Raw genomic sequence first — 19546 nt, forward strand, 5'->3', positions numbered from 1 at the left:
ATAATAATTATATATATATATATTTATATATAGAATACGAAGAAAGGAAGATAGAAAAAAGCAAAACTTAAAAAATGGGATTAAGCAAAAGAGTGGGGTGGATAGGATCAAGAGGTGTTTATAAACATAGAAAATACCTGATTCTGTTTATCATAAGGGGCCATTTATATACATTGTACAGTTCCTATTCACCCCACCAAACTAAAAATTAAACACACATCTACTTATTTCTTATTGATTCTAATAAATTTCTTTACACGATATTTCCAAAGTTCTCTGATGTATCTCTTAGGACCATCTTTTCTTTCTTTATTCCCTCCTGATTCAGCCATCTTGGATTCATCCCAAATGGTTCCTTTTCGTGTACGCTTGTACGTCCTAATAACCGTCAACTGGAGAAAAAAAAATGTTCAGTACTCCCTCAGGATGTCAAAATTCATTTTTAGATTTTTTTCTATTGTAAACTAGTTTCTAAAATTTGTGTTTTTTTTTCTTTCAAAATATATATAAACACATAAAATTTCAAAAAAATACAAGAAAAAATTGTAATTAGTAGGAGAAGAATTTTTCTTCTCCCGTCAAAAAAAACAAAATGTAAAATTGTTAAAAGAAAAGTTTTTTGGAGTTTTTATTGGCATGTTCCTATCTAAAAAAAGGGAACACGCTGTTGTACTTTCTTCTATAGTTCTGTATATTTTTTTCCATATGAAAAAATTAATATAAAAAACAAAATCTTATGGAAAAATATGTGTTATAAATGAATTCAAAAAATTTGCCAACATAAATTGAAATTCAACTGAGAAAAACTGTATTTTTTATGCTGTTTTTTTATTAATAAAAATATCTTTTAATTTTTGCTCTTGTTTTTTTTTCCTCTGGCTTCACATCATTAACTGAAATCATTTACAGGACGTATTACTTGTTACACAAATTGCACGAAAATCCCAAATTATTGTATCCTATATCCTGATAGGTCTTCGAGGATTAAGTTATATAATACGTGTCATGAAATGAGTACAGATTATCACGTTCTGGGATTTCTATGCAATTTTCCATTACAACTAATTTGTTTGGCAAATAAATTACTATAATATTCAAAGCATTGCTAGTGCAATATATTAAATAAGTTTAATAATAATATATTGCATTATATTATTGCATAAAATGTTTAGAAAAGTAACAAAAATTTGATGTTTTTTTTACTTTTCTTTACTGTGAGAACTGTTTAAATATTAACAATTGATTATATTGCATTTATTTTTCTAAATAAATCCAATATTCTAAAGAAAAAAATTTTTTATAATAATTTAAAAATAAATTCAATATTTTAAAAAATTCGTTGATTTTAAATATTGAATTGATTTATAACGATTTAATTTACAAAAATATTCAATTTTCCAATAATTTTAACGTTTAAAAAGTTCTTTATTGCATTCAATATTTGCATTAAAGTATGCAATATTTCAAACTAATCCAATATTTAAATAAATTATTGTTCTAAATGTATAGAATATTTCGAATAAATTCAACATTCTAAACAAATACAACATTACTAAAAATTACTTTCAAATAAATCACAATATTTAGTTAAATAATAAATCCAATATTTCGAAAATAAATTAAAGCTTCAAACAAATGAATTTTCGAAAAAAAAAAATTAGCTCCAAACGAATTTAATTTATTTTTTTCAAATAAATTTAATGATTTGAAAAATTGCGGTTCGAAAAATCCAATACTATAGAAATAAATTGAATTGCTTAAAAAATAATCATTTAAAACTCGAAAAGTTATTAAGTTTTATGCAAATTTGAATGTGTGTCCGACCAATAATCCTCGAGTAATATATTACACGATGAATAATTCGAAATTAATTAATTATAATATGAATGAGAAGTGTACACGTGACGTAGTTGTACAGAAAGTGATGAAGTTTAATGTAGATCAAACAGTATACAGAATATTTTTATTTCTTTATATTTAAATATTTATAATTCGTTATGAAGAGAGTTTATTAACAGTCGTTTCGATTGATAGTTACTTAATAAAGTTGCATGAAAAGGAATTAAATGTCTCTTGTAATTACTGTGAATGTCTTCGCTTCATTGATTAATTCTGAATATCTCCAGTTTGTTATTTGCTACGGTTATTGACTTCAAATTATATGTTTATCAATGTCAAGAGAAAGTATTATAACGCATCTAAAATGTCATGTTACTTTCTCTGTATTATCCGTTAAGATGCATTAGTACGTCATTACGTTACGGTGCGTCAGTAGGTCATTACGAAGCATCAATACATAATTACGTTACGATACGTTTATTTATAGTAACGCATTCAACTAAAAATACGATTTTTTTTTGTAAAGTCTTTAAAACACTCGTAAGCTTTTTAAAATAGTATTTTTGGAAAACGATCCATGATTATTGTAGATAACTCAATCCATTCTCTGATCCATTAACAATTCGTTGATGCGTGTAATGTCACGAATTATAATTGTGTTGCAATTTATGATATTCCATAGAATCTAACATTAGATTGAAGTTTACAATTATTATAAACTTTCAAATAAATTCAATGCTTTGTTTAAATCTCTGTGTCAAATGAATACATTGAAATAAATCCCACGTTTAAAAATCTTTATTCGATAAGTTAATTCTTCAAAGAAACCTGNTGTACAGTTCCTATTCACCCCACCAAACTAAAAATTAAACACACATCTACTTATTTCTTATTGATTCTAATAAATTTCTTTACACGATATTTCCAAAGTTCTCTGATGTATCTCTTAGGACCATCTTTTCTTTCTTTATTCCCTCCTGATTCAGCCATCTTGGATTCATCCCAAATGGTTCCTTTTCGTGTACGCTTGTACGTCCTAATAACCGTCAACTGGAGAAAAAAAAATGTTCAGTACTCCCTCAGGATGTCAAAATTCATTTTTAGATTTTTTTCTATTGTAAACTAGTTTCTAAAATTTGTGTTTTTTTTTCTTTCAAAATATATATAAACACATAAAATTTCAAAAAAATACAAGAAAAAATTGTAATTAGTAGGAGAAGAATTTTTCTTCTCCCGTCAAAAAAAACAAAATGTAAAATTGTTAAAAGAAAAGTTTTTTGGAGTTTTTATTGGCATGTTCCTATCTAAAAAAAGGGAACACGCTGTTGTACTTTCTTCTATAGTTCTGTATATTTTTTTCCATATGAAAAAATTAATATAAAAAACAAAATCTTATGGAAAAATATGTGTTATAAATGAATTCAAAAAATTTGCCAACATAAATTGAAATTCAACTGAGAAAAACTGTATTTTTTATGCTGTTTTTTTATTAATAAAAATATCTTTTAATTTTTGCTCTTGTTTTTTTTTCTTGTTGATCCTATTCACCCCTATAATTTTTTGAATTTCTTTTATTATTAGGAAATAAGTAAATATGAATAAGGAAAGATAGTAAAAATAACATAAAAAATAAAGAACAGATGATGATGAATTAAAACATAAAAGTACTTTATACACATATCCAAGTGATATGAACACACTTAAAAAGATAATTAAAATTAAAATTTAACAAGCATGCAATAATTTTATGTTTTTATTTATTTATTTATTTATTTATTTTTTAAAGTAATATTTAACGTAACAAATTTTTAAAATTTAAAATAAAAAAAAATTTGTTATGTTAAACATTACAATATTTGTTAATTTTTTTTTATTTTGTAATGTAGTTTTTTTCTTTAGAAGTTGAGTAAAATATATTAAAATCTTTTTAATTATATTATTGCTTTTTTATTTATATTTATCATTAATGTTAAAGAAATTTAGTTCTTTATGTATTTTAAATTTTTTTAGCTATGTCAACAAATATTATTTTTTTGGACATCAAAAATATCTGATGCAATAATGAAAACTTAGAAAGTTATCAAAATAAATATGTGAAGAAATAGGATAATTTTCCCTGTATAATTTCATGAAACCATAAAAATTTTATATATTATACATGTACATGTATATATAGATACATATTCTTAAAAATATACTGTATAATATATGTTTATACTGTGTATGTATACTTATACAATATATGTACAGTGTGTATTGTATAAATGTACATATACAGTGTATTGCTTACTTGTAAGTGATGTTAAGCAATGTACTGTACAATACTTTGTATAAATTGTTTTTGTATTGTATAGATTATTGCATACGTAAATAGACAGTAACAAATGCATACTATATAATGGACGTTGTGTAATACTATATGCACAATATATATATAGTGTACTTCTATATTACTTATACGCACTTTTATTAATTTCTATTTTGTAAGTTATTGTATGCTTAATATTTGTTTATACATACATATAATAACAATACAAAGTAATATACAACAGACATGGCATAGAGATGTATATTTTCATATGTGTATGTGAATATATTATATACGTAAGCAATATATTTCATACACTATACACATAGAATATTATACAATTCTCGTTGTCATTGCTCTGTATTTTATGGATCTTTGCATGTATACGTATATAATAATATAGGCTATATAATAGTTATTTTGTGTATATAAATATTTATATACTGTATTCATATAGGGTATATGTTTAAGATTTTACAATATTTAGAAAAATATCTATAATAAAATATTTTATAATTATTTCGAGATCTTGTAATATTATAATTATTATTCTTTCATGCATAAAATGACTGAATTATGATATAACAGATTATATTTTTACACGTTTCACATTTATACGTGGTTTCTGCAAGCAGTATGTTTTGTAAATCTGATAACGAATGATACATCATTTATTTATTTTAATGACAATTTTCTATATTTACAAAAAATTATCATTAGAAAATTTTCTTTGTATATATTTTTGCTATAAAATATTCTAAATTTATAATTAACAAGTATAAACTATATAAATTTTATATTGAAAATAATAATAATTATTATTATTATTTATGGTAAAAGTTATTNAAATCAATTTATTCTATGGCATCTGTTGGAATAAATACATAGTATTTCAGAATATATGATTGCAGTAGAGATCAGAATGTCCGCTAGGTATTGTCTACTGTTTATGTCACTACTAGAAAGTATGGTGTTTATTTCTTTCGTGTATACCACGATATAGGATGTTTGTGTCTTCTGTCATATCGCATATAAGAATTTGGTTTTGTCGTTGATAATAACATCTTCGGATATAATGGACAATCGACATAATCGGACCAGCTTCTCTCTATTTGTCTGTTATATTTAATGTCAACAGTAGTATTTTCTATATAAAAGAACTAAATATAATTTCCGCATACAATTCAACATATAATACTTTTAAATTTAAGAAAAATATTCATATGTTTTTCTTATGCAAATTTTTTCAATATGGAGGACATAAGCACTGTTTAATGTACTTGATAACTAGAAACATATATTTTTATTATTTATTTTGTTATTAAACAAGAAAAAAAAACTTACCTTACTGTCGCCATTTCTGCATTCACTTCTATCATACCACCATTTATTTTCTAAACGAGCTAAATCTCCTTTTTCTTTCAGTAACAACACCACCAAATTAATTTGATCTCTAAAAAAAAATTCAAAAAAGTACAGACATTAATGAAATATATAAATAAAATTATAATTTATTTTACGTAAAGATTAAAAAATTAGCCTTCGTGAAAGGAAAGAAACGTGGTTGAAAAGAAATATTTATCAAATTTCTTTTGGGAGTAGTAAAAGAAAATAAAAAGATATACGGAAGCCATTTTCATTTCTTTATTGTACGCTTCTATACTTTATCAAATATATCGTATCATTCAACCAATGGCAAAGTTTTGTTAGAAGAAAAGTAACTGTATCGACCATCTTTATGGATCATAACTATAGCACTTCGATAAGTGAATTTCGTGAATTAATGTTTTATACAGTATTTTTATCTCTGATCATAAACCTATACCGAATATTACCAGTATTTTTTATTATATTTACATTTTATAAAACTGTTTTCTAAATTAAAATTTTTCAAACACGTAACAACAGCAGGTTTCTTCTGAACTCCGCAATATGGATAGGAGAAGATCATTCATTTTTGTATGAAGTACTTTTTTAATGTTTTACCATAAAGGAAATAGCACATACAGTACTGTACTTGCTGTATGCAAGAATTTTCTAATACTGTTTGTATGGAAAGTATACTGTACACTATTGGCCATCGAGTTTATTAACTCCTATATAATAGATTTCGGAAACAACGAATCAAATCAATTTATTCTATGGCATCTGTTGGAATAAATACATAGTATTTCAGAATATATGATTGCAGTAGAGATCAGAATGTCCGCTAGGTATTGTCTACTGTTTATGTCACTACTAGAAAGTATGGTGTTTATTTCTTTCGTGTATACCACGATATAGGATGTTTGTGTCTTCTGTCATATCGCATATAAGAATTTGGTTTTGTCGTTGATAATAACATCTTCGGATATAATGGACAATCGACATAATCGGACCAGCTTCTCTCTATTTGTCTGTTATATTTAATGTCAACAGTAGTATTTTCTATATAAAAGAACTAAATATAATTTCCGCATACAATTCAACATATAATACTTTTAAATTTAAGAAAAATATTCATATGTTTTTCTTATGCAAATTTTTTCAATATGGAGGACATAAGCACTGTTTAATGTACTTGATAACTAGAAACATATATTTTTATTATTTATTTTGTTATTAAACAAGAAAAAAAAACTTACCTTACTGTCGCCATTTCTGCATTCACTTCTATCATACCACCATTTATTTTCTAAACGAGCTAAATCTCCTTTTTCTTTCAGTAACAACACCACCAAATTAATTTGATCTCTAAAAAAAAAATTCAAAAAAGTACAGACATTAATGAAATATATAAATAAAATTATAATTTATTTTACGTAAAGATTAAAAAATTAGCCTTCGTGAAAGGAAAGAAACGTGGTTGAAAAGAAATATTTATCAAATTTCTTTTGGGAGTAGTAAAAGAAAATAAAAAGATATACGGAAGCCATTTTCATTTCTTTATTGTACGCTTCTATACTTTATCAAATATATCATATCATTCAACCAATGGCAAAGTTTTGTTAGAAGAAAAGTAACTGTATCGACCATCTTTATGGATCATAACTATAGCACTTCGATAAGTGAATTTCGTGAATTAATGTTTTATACAGTATTTTTATCTCTGATCATAAACCTATACCGAATATTACCAGTATTTTTTATTATATTTACATTTTATAAAACTGTTTTCTAAATTAAAATTTTTCAAACACGTAACAACAGCAGGTTTCTTCTGAACTCCGCAATATGGGTGGCTTTTTTTTTTTTACAAGACCACGATGTCGGATCCTATCTCTCACTACCTTTGTGTTTAGGGGCAGGATTCAACAGACCGCCCATTAAAATTATTGAATTTATTCTCTTGAATTCGATTCCGGTTCCCAGGGCGATTGATAACACCTTAATCACTTCGACCATCCGGTCGTCGCGGATTGGCCTATTTAAATTCAAAATTATCCAATGAAATGGATGGAATTCAAAATGTGTAATAACGGTTTACTCATTTGTTTCCGTTATCTCCACATACAATAGTAAATTTAATAGATTGATTACAATAATACGAAAAGTTTTCAAATATTTTAATAAAGTTATAAGTATTAATTATCATCAATAAAAGTAAAAGAATTGTCTATATTAAATTAGTTTCTAGGATGTTGATAAGTATAAAAGTATTTAAATCTTTAATTTACATGCATATAAAATACGTAAAGTAAAATTATAAAATTTTTGTGAATACTAAGCATTTGTTATAATATAAAAATTAATTGATTAATATTTCAAAAAATTATTTACCTTAACGTCGAACCTAATGGTGTAGCAACACCATAACCTTTGGCATCTAAATTCCTCCCAACTTTCATTGTATCACATGGTTGCCTTTCGTTGGTATAATCATTTTTCGTTGATTCAATTAAAAAAGCATATTTTCCTTTTGATTCCCTGACTCTTTTTATTCCTTCTTCGTACGAAGATACGAAAACATGTTTGCGCGAATTCATAAATTCCCACATTCTTGCATAAACTGCTATTTTTGATTTCTACAAAAATATCCAAATTTCTTTTAAAACTATCCAAAAAAAACCAAAAATAATATCTAAAAAAATTTATTAAAAACAATAAAAAGTTTCTTCTCTTATCCTTTCTATAATTCAGTTATTTTATAGATTCAAAAAAGTAGCCATTAAAATAAATAAGAGAAATTGACGTAGTTACAGAAAAATATATTTTTCTATAATTAATCATGTATAAGTTTCACTATGATACAATTGAAGAAGGATTATAAAAATGTTATCCTAATACAATTTCGCTGTAAAGAATATAAAATAACATAAAAGAGGGTGTTTTAGACTAGAATGGATTGAGAAACTTTATGAAAATGGACTAGTAAAGACCAGAACAGCATACTAATGAAAACATGCCTTCAATACAAGTATATACAAGTTTGGTTTGTTGTGTTCATTTCGAACAGGAACACGTAGCAGATCGGTGTAATCCTCTTAAAGTAAAAAATATTGGTGAATACAACAATAGAGACATAAAAGAAGATACCGTTAGAAAACTTTATAGACTTTTTAGATGCTGCAACAACACAATATAAAAATTTTGCGGGAGGAGAGTTAAAGAATTTCTTTTTTCTAAACTGTCAACTTGACAAATCGATATCTAGTTTGTAATTTTAAGTTTATATATAAATATATATTCAAATATTTTATTCCTATGCAAATTACTGTAAAAGCAATTCTAGTAGACAAGAAAAATGTAATTTTTGATATTGTTTACTTACAAGTATGTTGCAAAAATAATGTATGAAATGGAACATAATCATATTGCCAAGTAATAAAATTCAAATGTAAATTTTTCTTTGTAAAAAAAATATTTTTTTTGTATTACAATAAAATCTAGTATAAACTTTTGAAATATATCCTAAAAAATTTCTTTATTTTGTAAATTTTACCATATTGATTTACAAATTACATTTTATATTCATCTGATAAAGTTAAGTAACAAGATGATATCACATTGCACATTTTAGTTTAATAGAAAAGTTTATCTTTCTAAAATATCAATACCAAAATAAATAAATTTAAGAGGTATGTTTGGATGTATTTTACACGTCAACATTTGCAATAAGAAGTTTATATTTAGTTTACATATATTTTCAAATAGGTATGCAAGCGCATATAAAATTAATTATAAATGTTCTTATATATATATATATATTATAATGACTAGCCTGTATAAATTATACAGAAAATGAAAATAATACTCCCAAGTAGATTCGAAACGACCTNTATATATATTATAATGAATAAAATAGGAAAAAAACGAAAGCCGGATAGGAAAAGATGTAGATAATTTATCTTTTCCTATCCAGAAGAGTAATCTAGTCACGTGTTCTGTTAAACTGGAAACCAGTCCCTTGATAGTCTTTCGTATGTGGAAGTTGGAAAAGTATCAAGGGACATGTTTGGTCTCGAAGGATTGACTCTAATCATTCGAATCAGGGAAAGAAAATTAGAAAAGAAAGAAGAAATCATAAATTCTGAATTGAATATTCGTTTAATAATTCCAACTGTCACACTTTGACAGTTACATCAGATTAAAGTTTTAAAATATGTCAATTCCATTAATAAAATGTCATTTATTATCCAAAGAAACGTATATAAACTAGCTAATCTTTAAGATTACATTATAAATAGTATATAGGATTATAATATATGGCACAAAATATTTTTAAAGTGTCTTCAATGTAAAATTTACCTTGAAAAATTCTTGAGTAGACGAATCTACTAAAGTACCATATTCAACTTCAGTCTGTTTCGCAAGATCGTCAGCTGAATTAATTGGCGTTACCATTCTTTCTACTGTTAGAAAGGCTGCTAAGTTGGCTGTGTATGATGATATAATGATTAATGTAAAAAACCACCAGACACTTCCAACAATCCGACCCGATATTGATCTAAAAATACAAAATTTTACGTATATTGATACAAGAAAAATGAAATTTATTGTGAATTTTTAGAAATTTAAATACATTATACCTCGGACAAACATCACATCCTTGTTGCATAAAGGCACCCAAAGAAAACCATAGACTGTTATATAAAGAAAAATCGTTGATGACAGTCGGACCGACGTATGTATCTTCATATCGAAGCTCGTGTGGTGAAAATCGGCTGACAAGAAAAAGTACAACAGAAACACCAACGTAAGCAAATATGATGCACATCCAAATTTCTTTAGATAGCGGATTCATAAAGGAAAATACTCCCGGTTTTTTCTTCATCGGTTTTTTAATCATGATACTGATACCCAATGACATGAATGGCTTTGTAAAATCGATAACTCTTTCTCTTGCAGATGTTATAGTTAATGGAGCGATTGCCATATCAACTTCCTTAAAAAAATCAAATTAAATTATTTCGATATCGAATATTTTTTCTGTTACAAACATAATAAATTTTTGTTATATTAAATATACACGTTTATCAGAAAATTATTGTAAATGCTCTGAATTTTACAGAAATGCCAGCTTTTCTTAATTATTGGAAGCAGGATACTTCTATAATAATAAAAAAAGCCTTTACTTTCGCTCCATAACTTCATTAATATATTAAAAATACACTGTTTATAGTCGCATACATAAAAAACACAATGAAAATGATAAAACTTAAGCAATAAATCAACAGATGATTCTTCTTCTAGATGTCTTCTGGTGGTGCTTCAAGATGCAACCGTTCAGATTATAACAACGAAAGTAAAAAAATTACTTGAATAAAATTAATTATTATTCACATTAAAAAGCAAAAAACAGCAACAACACCTAACAACGTATAAATTATTTATACATTAGACGTGACAGAATTTACAATATAGTTTTGCACTTTCTAAATATAAAATATTGCTTTATATATATATACACCGTTATTTGTAAAGTAATAAAAAGCTTGCATTCTGCTGACTTTTTATATAAAAAGTACTGAATGATTTATTACGAAACCTATATTGTTGAGTTTGTATCGTGTTCGAGTCGAGTGATCATTCTTGACACATTGTTGTAAATCAGCTTATGGGTTTTGTACGTCTTTTCGAATCAATAAAAATATTTCTTAGGAAATATATATATATATATATACATATAAATCTAAGAAAAAAAATGATGTAAAATATTTGAATTCCTAATTCTAGAAAATCTAGAGTTATATTCATTTGATTGGATTAATCATTTGATCATTTGTGCCTCCACCACTTAAGTATCGACTGCACCCCTTCTACAAGTGATATACAACCAGAAATTAAATTACATAAAAGAAAATGTTGAATTTATGGAAGTAATAACCTTTGACAAATTTTTCTTTAAAAAAATAATAATAAAATTTGTGATAAAATGAAACCTTTCAGAAGTAATTTATTTCTTTTAATACTAAATAAATAAATAAATAAATAAATAATTCGATTTTCTTTCTTATTTATATAATTAAATTCTCATAGAAAGAAAAATAAAGTTTAAATAATCATAATATATAGAATTTCGATTAAATAAACAAATTGTAATGTTATATAAAATAATTCTAAATTTAAAAGTATAACTTTTTTTATTATTTTGTTGACATTTAAAGTGACTTTAGATGATGAAGATAGGATCATTTTTCATTCTGTTTAAAGGCATTTTAGAAAAGTGGACCTGAAATTTAATATCTCGACTTGTTTTTTTTTTATGTTTTCGAGCCTTTTCGTATGTAATGCGATGCTTGTCATCATTAGTACAACATGTTAGTTCAACGTACAATGTTAGTTCTGCAAGATCAAATTACTTTAATCGGTACAGAATATAATTACTCCATGTAGATGATTTTTATCTTTATTTCTCTTTAATTTTTTCTTTCTTACGATAAGATTTTTTTTTCTTTTTTTTGGAAAAATGCTATTAAAATTTTTTTTATCTGAAAAAGTATTTTATATATTACATGATTTTTAGATTTATTTCTTTGTTTCTTTTTGCAGAATCATTTACAATTAATGGAAATTCTAAATTAAATTCATATGTATAAAAGCAAGAAAAAATATTTTTTAGTAATGTAATTAAACAGAAACAAAAATAAAAAAATAAACATAATTTTCTTTTTGTAAATTGTTTTTTTAATATTAAAAAATACAATTGTATTTTTATTTTTAATTGTATTTAAAGTTGTAAATTGTATTTTTTTCATATATAATNTAGCTCTGTTTTGCTTTTGGGTTAAACTATACTTGTGATATTGTAATTTGTGTATTGAACAAGAATAATTTTATTTTAAACAATTTTTGTAATGTTTGTAAGTAATAAACTGAATAAGACAGCAGGTTAGTCAATGGTTAATTGACTTTTGGACCTCTCTCTCTCTATATAAATAAAATTTATGAAACGAGTATTAATTAAAAGTGAAGAAAATGAAATTAGAAAATAAATTATTTATACTTAGATATATTTTGACATTTTATTAAGAAATTTTAAATATTCCTTTCCTTTTAATGAGCGATATAATTAAAAATAGTCTTAAATCAAAGAAGTTGGAAAATAATACAAATTACTCTAAATAATATTTTAAAAATAATCAATTAACGTAGAAATTCAACAAATTCTATCCTTTAAACTTTTATTTTAAAAACTTTCGTTATAAAATTAAATTAATTATTAACGAATCAATAATTCTAATAACTAGAATTAATTTTCAACTACTCTCAGTTTATTGTATTTAAAATTTATTAATTTCGTAAGATAAAGGTAGAAATAAACAAGGAAGCATCACCATAAATTTCTCAGGTTACTTACTTCTCTTATTAATTCTCCAACCATTCCATTCCATCCAGCTGTGGATCTAGGATCTTGTCCTCCATATTTTGAATCATTTACAAGCCTCATGGTATAATTAATTTTCATGTTTTCAGCTATCAGATCAGCTAAATCTTTGCAATAACCTTCGAACTCTTCATTCCCATCACCGTTTTCTGATCTTTTTTGCATCAGGTATGGTTCTTCCTACACAAAAATAATTACTTTTTAATTAAGTTTTTACATACTTTTTATTAATTAAAAAAATTTAAGAAAAAATAAAGAAAAAAAAACGTACAAGAATACTTGTAACAGTATAAGTTTTATTTTCGAATCCAGTATTTTGAGGAACTCGACGATATTTTGGAGGGTTCATTAGCAAGCCAGATTTATCAGACCAATGAGCAACCTAAAGAATTATTTAAATATTATTGCAATTATTATTTTATTTTATTTTTTAAAAATTTAAATACAAATTAATTAAATATTAAAATTAAGAAATTAATTATGAATCATTTAAAAAATTAATATATTTGTTTCAATTATTCCGAAAAGGGTGTTTGACTTAGAGCGCCATCTGGTGCTACTCACCTTCACCATTTCATTGTTAATAGTCATTTCCACCACATCGATTGAGAAATTCCTTCTGTACCCAAAATCGTCAAAAGTAATGTTTCCTGTTAATCCTGTTATATCAGTCTATAATTTAAAATAATATTTGAAAAAAACTGCATTAAAAATATCATAAAATATTATAAACATAAAATACTTTTTAGTATTTCATTTTATAAAAATTAGGTCTGTCTTTTATTTATAAACTTATTTTTTTAGGATTATTATAGGAAATTAGATAATTACAATTAAATAAACTGCTATGATTTTTCCCGTTTTTTTAAATCATTAAACACGCTTAAAAAATGAAGTTAAAAATGTTAATTGTAATTAACTAAATCGTCTTAAAATAAGTTTCAATTTCGAAACCTAATTGTAACTAAATAAATTGTCGATTTCACATTTAATAACAATTAAAATTACGTTGAATATGAAAAAGACGAATTTAAAATTTTTAACAAATCCATTTCGAAAAATTTAAATTAAATTTATTCAAACGTTTAAAAAATCGTTTCGATTTATTTATTTTTGTCTAATTTCTTTTCTAGATTAAAGTTAAACCAAATAATTTTTATTTTATTTTATTTTTCTAATTTTCATTTACAACTCATTATTTATTTATAAATTACAACTTTTTTAAAGAAAATATCTTAAATATTGTAATTACTTTATGTATTAACAACAAGATTTTATTTTGGTTGAACTAACAAATTCACACGATGGAAAGAGACATCAAAAGCAAATTTTAATTAAAACCCATACAAGTTAATAAATGTAAGCCATTAAAAGTGACTTAACTTTTATGTTTTGTTTAATACAAACTCTTTAATATATTTTTTTACTTTAACGAACTAACCGTAAATAATTAATTTTTGTTTTTTTTTTATATTATTATTTTTTCGTTCAGCAACCTATAAAAATGACTTTTTTCTCCTTTCTTTACGTTCGTAGCACTTTCACTTATTTAATTATAATTGAGTTTAACTTTTATTATATGAGATTTATAGATAAGAATATATTTTATCCTGATATAAATTTATTTTATTAGAATTTAATTTGAACTAATGTGAGTTATTATGGATAGTAAAGGAATAAGTTTAGAACTTACTTACTTTTCTTAAATATTTAATTATCTTNTCTCTATATAAATAAAATTTATGAAACGAGTATTAATTAAAAGTGAAGAAAATGAAATTAGAAAATAAATTATTTATACTTAGATATATTTTGACATTTTATTAAGAAATTTTAAATATTCCTTTCCTTTTAATGAGCGATATAATTAAAAATAGTCTTAAATCAAAGAAGTTGGAAAATAATACAAATTACTCTAAATAATATTTTAAAAATAATCAATTAACGTAGAAATTCAACAAATTCTATCCTTTAAACTTTTATTTTAAAAACTTTCGTTATAAAATTAAATTAATTATTAACGAATCAATAATTCTAATAACTAGAATTAATTTTCAACTACTCTCAGTTTATTGTATTTAAAATTTATTAATTTCGTAAGATAAAGGTAGAAATAAACAAGGAAGCATCACCATAAATTTCTCAGGTTACTTACTTCTCTTATTAATTCTCCAACCATTCCATTCCATCCAGCTGTGGATCTAGGATCTTGTCCTCCATATTTTGAATCATTTACAAGCCTCATGGTATAATTAATTTTCATGTTTTCAGCTATCAGATCAGCTAAATCTTTGCAATAACCTTCGAACTCTTCATTCCCATCACCGTTTTCTGATCTTTTTTGCATCAGGTATGGTTCTTCCTACACAAAAATAATTACTTTTTAATTAAGTTTTTACATACTTTTTATTAATTAAAAAAATTTAAGAAAAAATAAAGAAAAAAAAACGTACAAGAATACTTGTAACAGTATAAGTTTTATTTTCGAATCCAGTATTTTGAGGAACTCGACGATATTTTGGAGGGTTCATTAGCAAGCCAGATTTATCAGACCAATGAGCAACCTAAAGAATTATTTAAATATTATTGCAATTATTATTTTATTTTATTTTTTAAAAATTTAAATACAAATTAATTAAATATTAAAATTAAGAAATTAATTATGAATCATTTAAAAAATTAATATATTTGTTTCAATTATTCCGAAAAGGGTGTTTGACTTAGAGCGCCATCTGGTGCTACTCACCTTCACCATTTCATTGTTAATAGTCATTTCCACCACATCGATTGAGAAATTCCTTCTGTACCCAAAATCGTCAAAAGTAATGTTTCCTGTTAATCCTGTTATATCAGTCTATAATTTAAAATAATATTTGAAAAAAACTGCATTAAAAATATCATAAAATATTATAAACATAAAATACTTTTTAGTATTTCATTTTATAAAAATTAGGTCTGTCTTTTATTTATAAACTTATTTTTTTAGGATTATTATAGGAAATTAGATAATTACAATTAAATAAACTGCTATGATTTTTCCCCGTTTTTTTAAATCATTAAACACGCTTAAAAAAATGAAGTTAAAAATATTAATTGTAATTAACTAAATCGTCTTAAAATAAGTTTCAATTTCGAAACCTAATTGTAATTAAATAAATTGTCGATTTCACATTTAATAACAATTAAAATTACGTTGAATATGAAAAAGACGAATTTAAAATTTTTAACAAATCCATTTCGAAAAATTTAAATTAAATTTATTCAAACGTTTAAAAAATCGTTTCGATTTATTTATTTTTGTCTAATTTCTTTTCTAGATTAAAGTTAAACCAAATAATTTTTATTTTATTTTATTTTTTTAATTTTCATTTACAACTCATTATTTATTTATAAATTACAACTTTTTTAAAGAAAATATCTTAAATATTGTAATTACTTTATGTATTAACAACAAGATTTTATTTTGGTTGAACTAACAAATTCACACGATGGAAAGAGACATCAAAAGCAAATTTTAATTAAAACCCATACAAGTTAATAAATGTAAGCCATTAAAAGTGACTTAACTTTTATGTTTTGTTTAATACAAACTCTTTAATATATTTTTTTACTTTAACGAACTAACCGTAAATAATTAATTTTTGTTTTTTTTTTATATTATTATTTTTTCGTTCAGCAACCTATAAAAATGACTTTTTTCTCCTTTCTTTACGTTCGTAGCACTTTCACTTATTTAATTATAATTGAGTTTAACTTTTATTATATGAGATTTATAGATAAGAATATATTTTATCCTGATATAAATTTATTTTATTAGAATTTAATTTGAACTAATGTGAGTTATTATGGATAGTAAAGGAATAAGTTTAGAACTTACTTACTTTTCTTAAATATTTAATTATCTTCTCACCGTGTTCCCATGTAATAACTGGCATTTTTCTGCAATCTAAACCTTTTGTACCATTATTGTAAACTTCGCCTCGACGGAAATTATTACGGAAAATATCTGGTTTCCTCTTTAATAATCTACTATATGCATCTAGTATCACTTTAGTAGTATCGTACATTAATGCTGAATCGGCCTACATTATTAAATATTGTTTTCTTAGAAAAAATAAGATATCCCTTCGTCCTCATAAATAAAAAAATATACATATACATATATAGCCAATATTCTTGTAAAATTACTTTAAAAATTAAAGTTTACATGCTAATCTTATACTCATATTCTTACACTTACTCAATTACCCTTAATTGAGTTTCTCATAAGCCAAAAAAAAGTACATTATAAAAATTAAATTAAAGCTTATACGCTTCTCTTCGGTGTCGTACTTATTCAATATTCAGTTTAAATTGAATAAATGACAATTGTATNGTACAGAAAGTGATGAAGTTTAATGTAGATCAAACAGTATACAGAATATTTTTATTTCTTTATATTTAAATATTTATAATTCGTTATGAAGAGAGTTTATTAACAGTCGTTTCGATTGATAGTTACTTAATAAAGTTGCATGAAAAGGAATTAAATGTCTCTTGTAATTACTGTGAATGTCTTCGCTTCATTGATTAATTCTGAATATCTCCAGTTTGTTATTTGCTACGGTTATTGACTTCAAATTATATGTTTATCAATGTCAAGAGAAAGTATTATAACGCATCTAAAATGTCATGTTACTTTCTCTGTATTATCCGTTAAGATGCATTAGTACGTCATTACGTTACGGTGCGTCAGTAGGTCATTACGAAGCATCAATACATAATTACGTTACGATACGTTTATTTATAGTAACGCATTCAACTAAAAATACGATTTTTTTTTTGTAAAGTCTTTAAAACACTCGTAAGCTTTTTAAAATAGTATTTTTGGAAAACGATCCATGATTATTGTAGATAACTCAATCCATTCTCTGATCCATTAACAATTCGTTGATGCGTGTAATGTCACGAATTATAATTGTGTTGCAATTTATGATATTCCATAGAATCTAACATTAGATTGAAGTTTACAATTATTATAAACTTTCAAATAAATTCAATGCTTTGTTTAAATCTCTGTGTCAAATGAATACATTGAAATAAATCCCACGTTTAAAAATCTTTATTCGATAAGTTAATTCTTCAAAGAAACCTGTTGATTCGAATAAATCTAAGGCTTTCGATAACTTCTTTAAACAAATACCATGTTTCTAAACTTTAACTCATGTAAACAAATTAATTATTTCAAAAATTCACCGTTGTACACAAATATAATACCGTATATTTACTGTTTCAAATTCAATATATTCCAAAAATTCACAGTTTAAAAGTAATTCGGTATTCGAACTTTTGATTCGGTTTCCGTATTTGAATTTAAGAATTGTTTAGAATATTTTTGAACATGGATTAGTACCTACTCTAAACAATTCGCTACTTTAAATTAACCTAATATATTCCAAAAAATTCAGTTTCTGACTGAAAATGAATGCTTAAAGTTTTAAATTATTAAAATTTTAATATTTCACATAAACTCAATTATTAATTCTACATTTTAAAAAATTTTTAAGCTCTGTTTTTTTCCTTGAAACAGACGTTAATAAAATTTTCATGAATCCAATTTGTGATTCATGTCCTTCACGTACTTTGTTAGTGTAGTACATTAACAAATCATTACACCACGTTTTTATGAGGATGGAGGTGAATAACCTATACTCTTTGTGTTAATGATGTCGAGAAATAATAATTCTATTTCTAATTAGTTATTTTAATTAATTAAAATTATTTCTCTCTCTGAATCTTGTATATTTGTTTCTGTTATCGTATGTTGGAAAACTTAAAGAATATTTGATTTTTTGTTTAAAAGGATCGAATATAATTTTTATTACATATAATTATTATTCATCATTGATTCTAATGATTACTTATTCTTATTTTTTTTTTCCTATTCAGTTTTGCTGCTAATGATTTATTCAGTCTTTGGTTCTGGTAACTGTTCGGTCTTTGATTTTAATAAATATTCAGTCTTTGATGAAGGTAAATATTCGAATATTGATCCTGATAAATATTCAATCATAATTCTGACGACTACTTACACTTATTCTATTGACTATTCAGCTTCGTATTCTGTCAATTATTCTGTCGACTATTCAGCTTTGTATTCTGTCAATTATTCTATCAATTATTTACTTTTATATTCTGGAAATTATTGAGTCTTGGTTGTAACGACTATTCGGACATAATGTGATGCTTATTTACAGTAAATTTTTATTCTAATAATTATTCTAAAAATTTTTTTAACCACATAACACCACAAAAATCGATAATACATCTTTCAGCATCACGTAAAAAAAATAATAATAATAATTATAATTAGTGAATAATCATAATCGAAGCTATTTTAAGCATTACCTAAATAAATAAATTTACAATAAAATAATATATATATAAAACCCGAAAATAAATTCCATTAAACAAATGAAATTTCACATAATATAAATATCATTGAAAACGTCGCATTACTTCTTGTTTTTTTTTCCTCTGGCTTCACATCATTAACTGAAATCATTTACAGGACGTATTACTTGTTACACAAATTGCACGAAAATCCCAAATTA

The 19546-nt window shown here is 24.3% G+C and overlaps 1 protein-coding gene across 1 annotated transcript in view; it reads right to left on the minus strand.

The window, feature by feature from the left end:
- Positions 1 to 17020, minus strand: part of LOC111618755 (glutamate receptor 4-like) — a 24083-nt gene extending 7063 nt beyond the window's left edge. The window contains exons 1-9 of the mRNA XM_023360350.1: positions 16835 to 17020; positions 15700 to 15807; positions 15407 to 15517; positions 15109 to 15315; positions 10156 to 10511; positions 9875 to 10073; positions 7907 to 8151; positions 6772 to 6880; positions 2755 to 2889 (exon numbers count right to left, since the gene is read on the minus strand). Of these exons, the coding sequence (XP_023216118.1) occupies positions 2755 to 2889; positions 6772 to 6880; positions 7907 to 8151; positions 9875 to 10073; positions 10156 to 10511; positions 15109 to 15315; positions 15407 to 15517; positions 15700 to 15807; positions 16835 to 17020 (1656 nt within the window). The remainder of the gene's footprint in view (positions 1 to 2754; positions 2890 to 6771; positions 6881 to 7906; positions 8152 to 9874; positions 10074 to 10155; positions 10512 to 15108; positions 15316 to 15406; positions 15518 to 15699; positions 15808 to 16834) is intronic.
- Between the last annotated feature and the right edge of the window lie 2526 nt (positions 17021 to 19546).

Source organism: Centruroides sculpturatus, unplaced genomic scaffold, assembly GCF_000671375.1.
Source record: "Centruroides sculpturatus isolate CEXI.00-Female unplaced genomic scaffold, Cexi_2.0 scaffold145, whole genome shotgun sequence".
NCBI lineage: Eukaryota > Metazoa > Arthropoda > Arachnida > Scorpiones > Buthidae > Centruroides > Centruroides sculpturatus.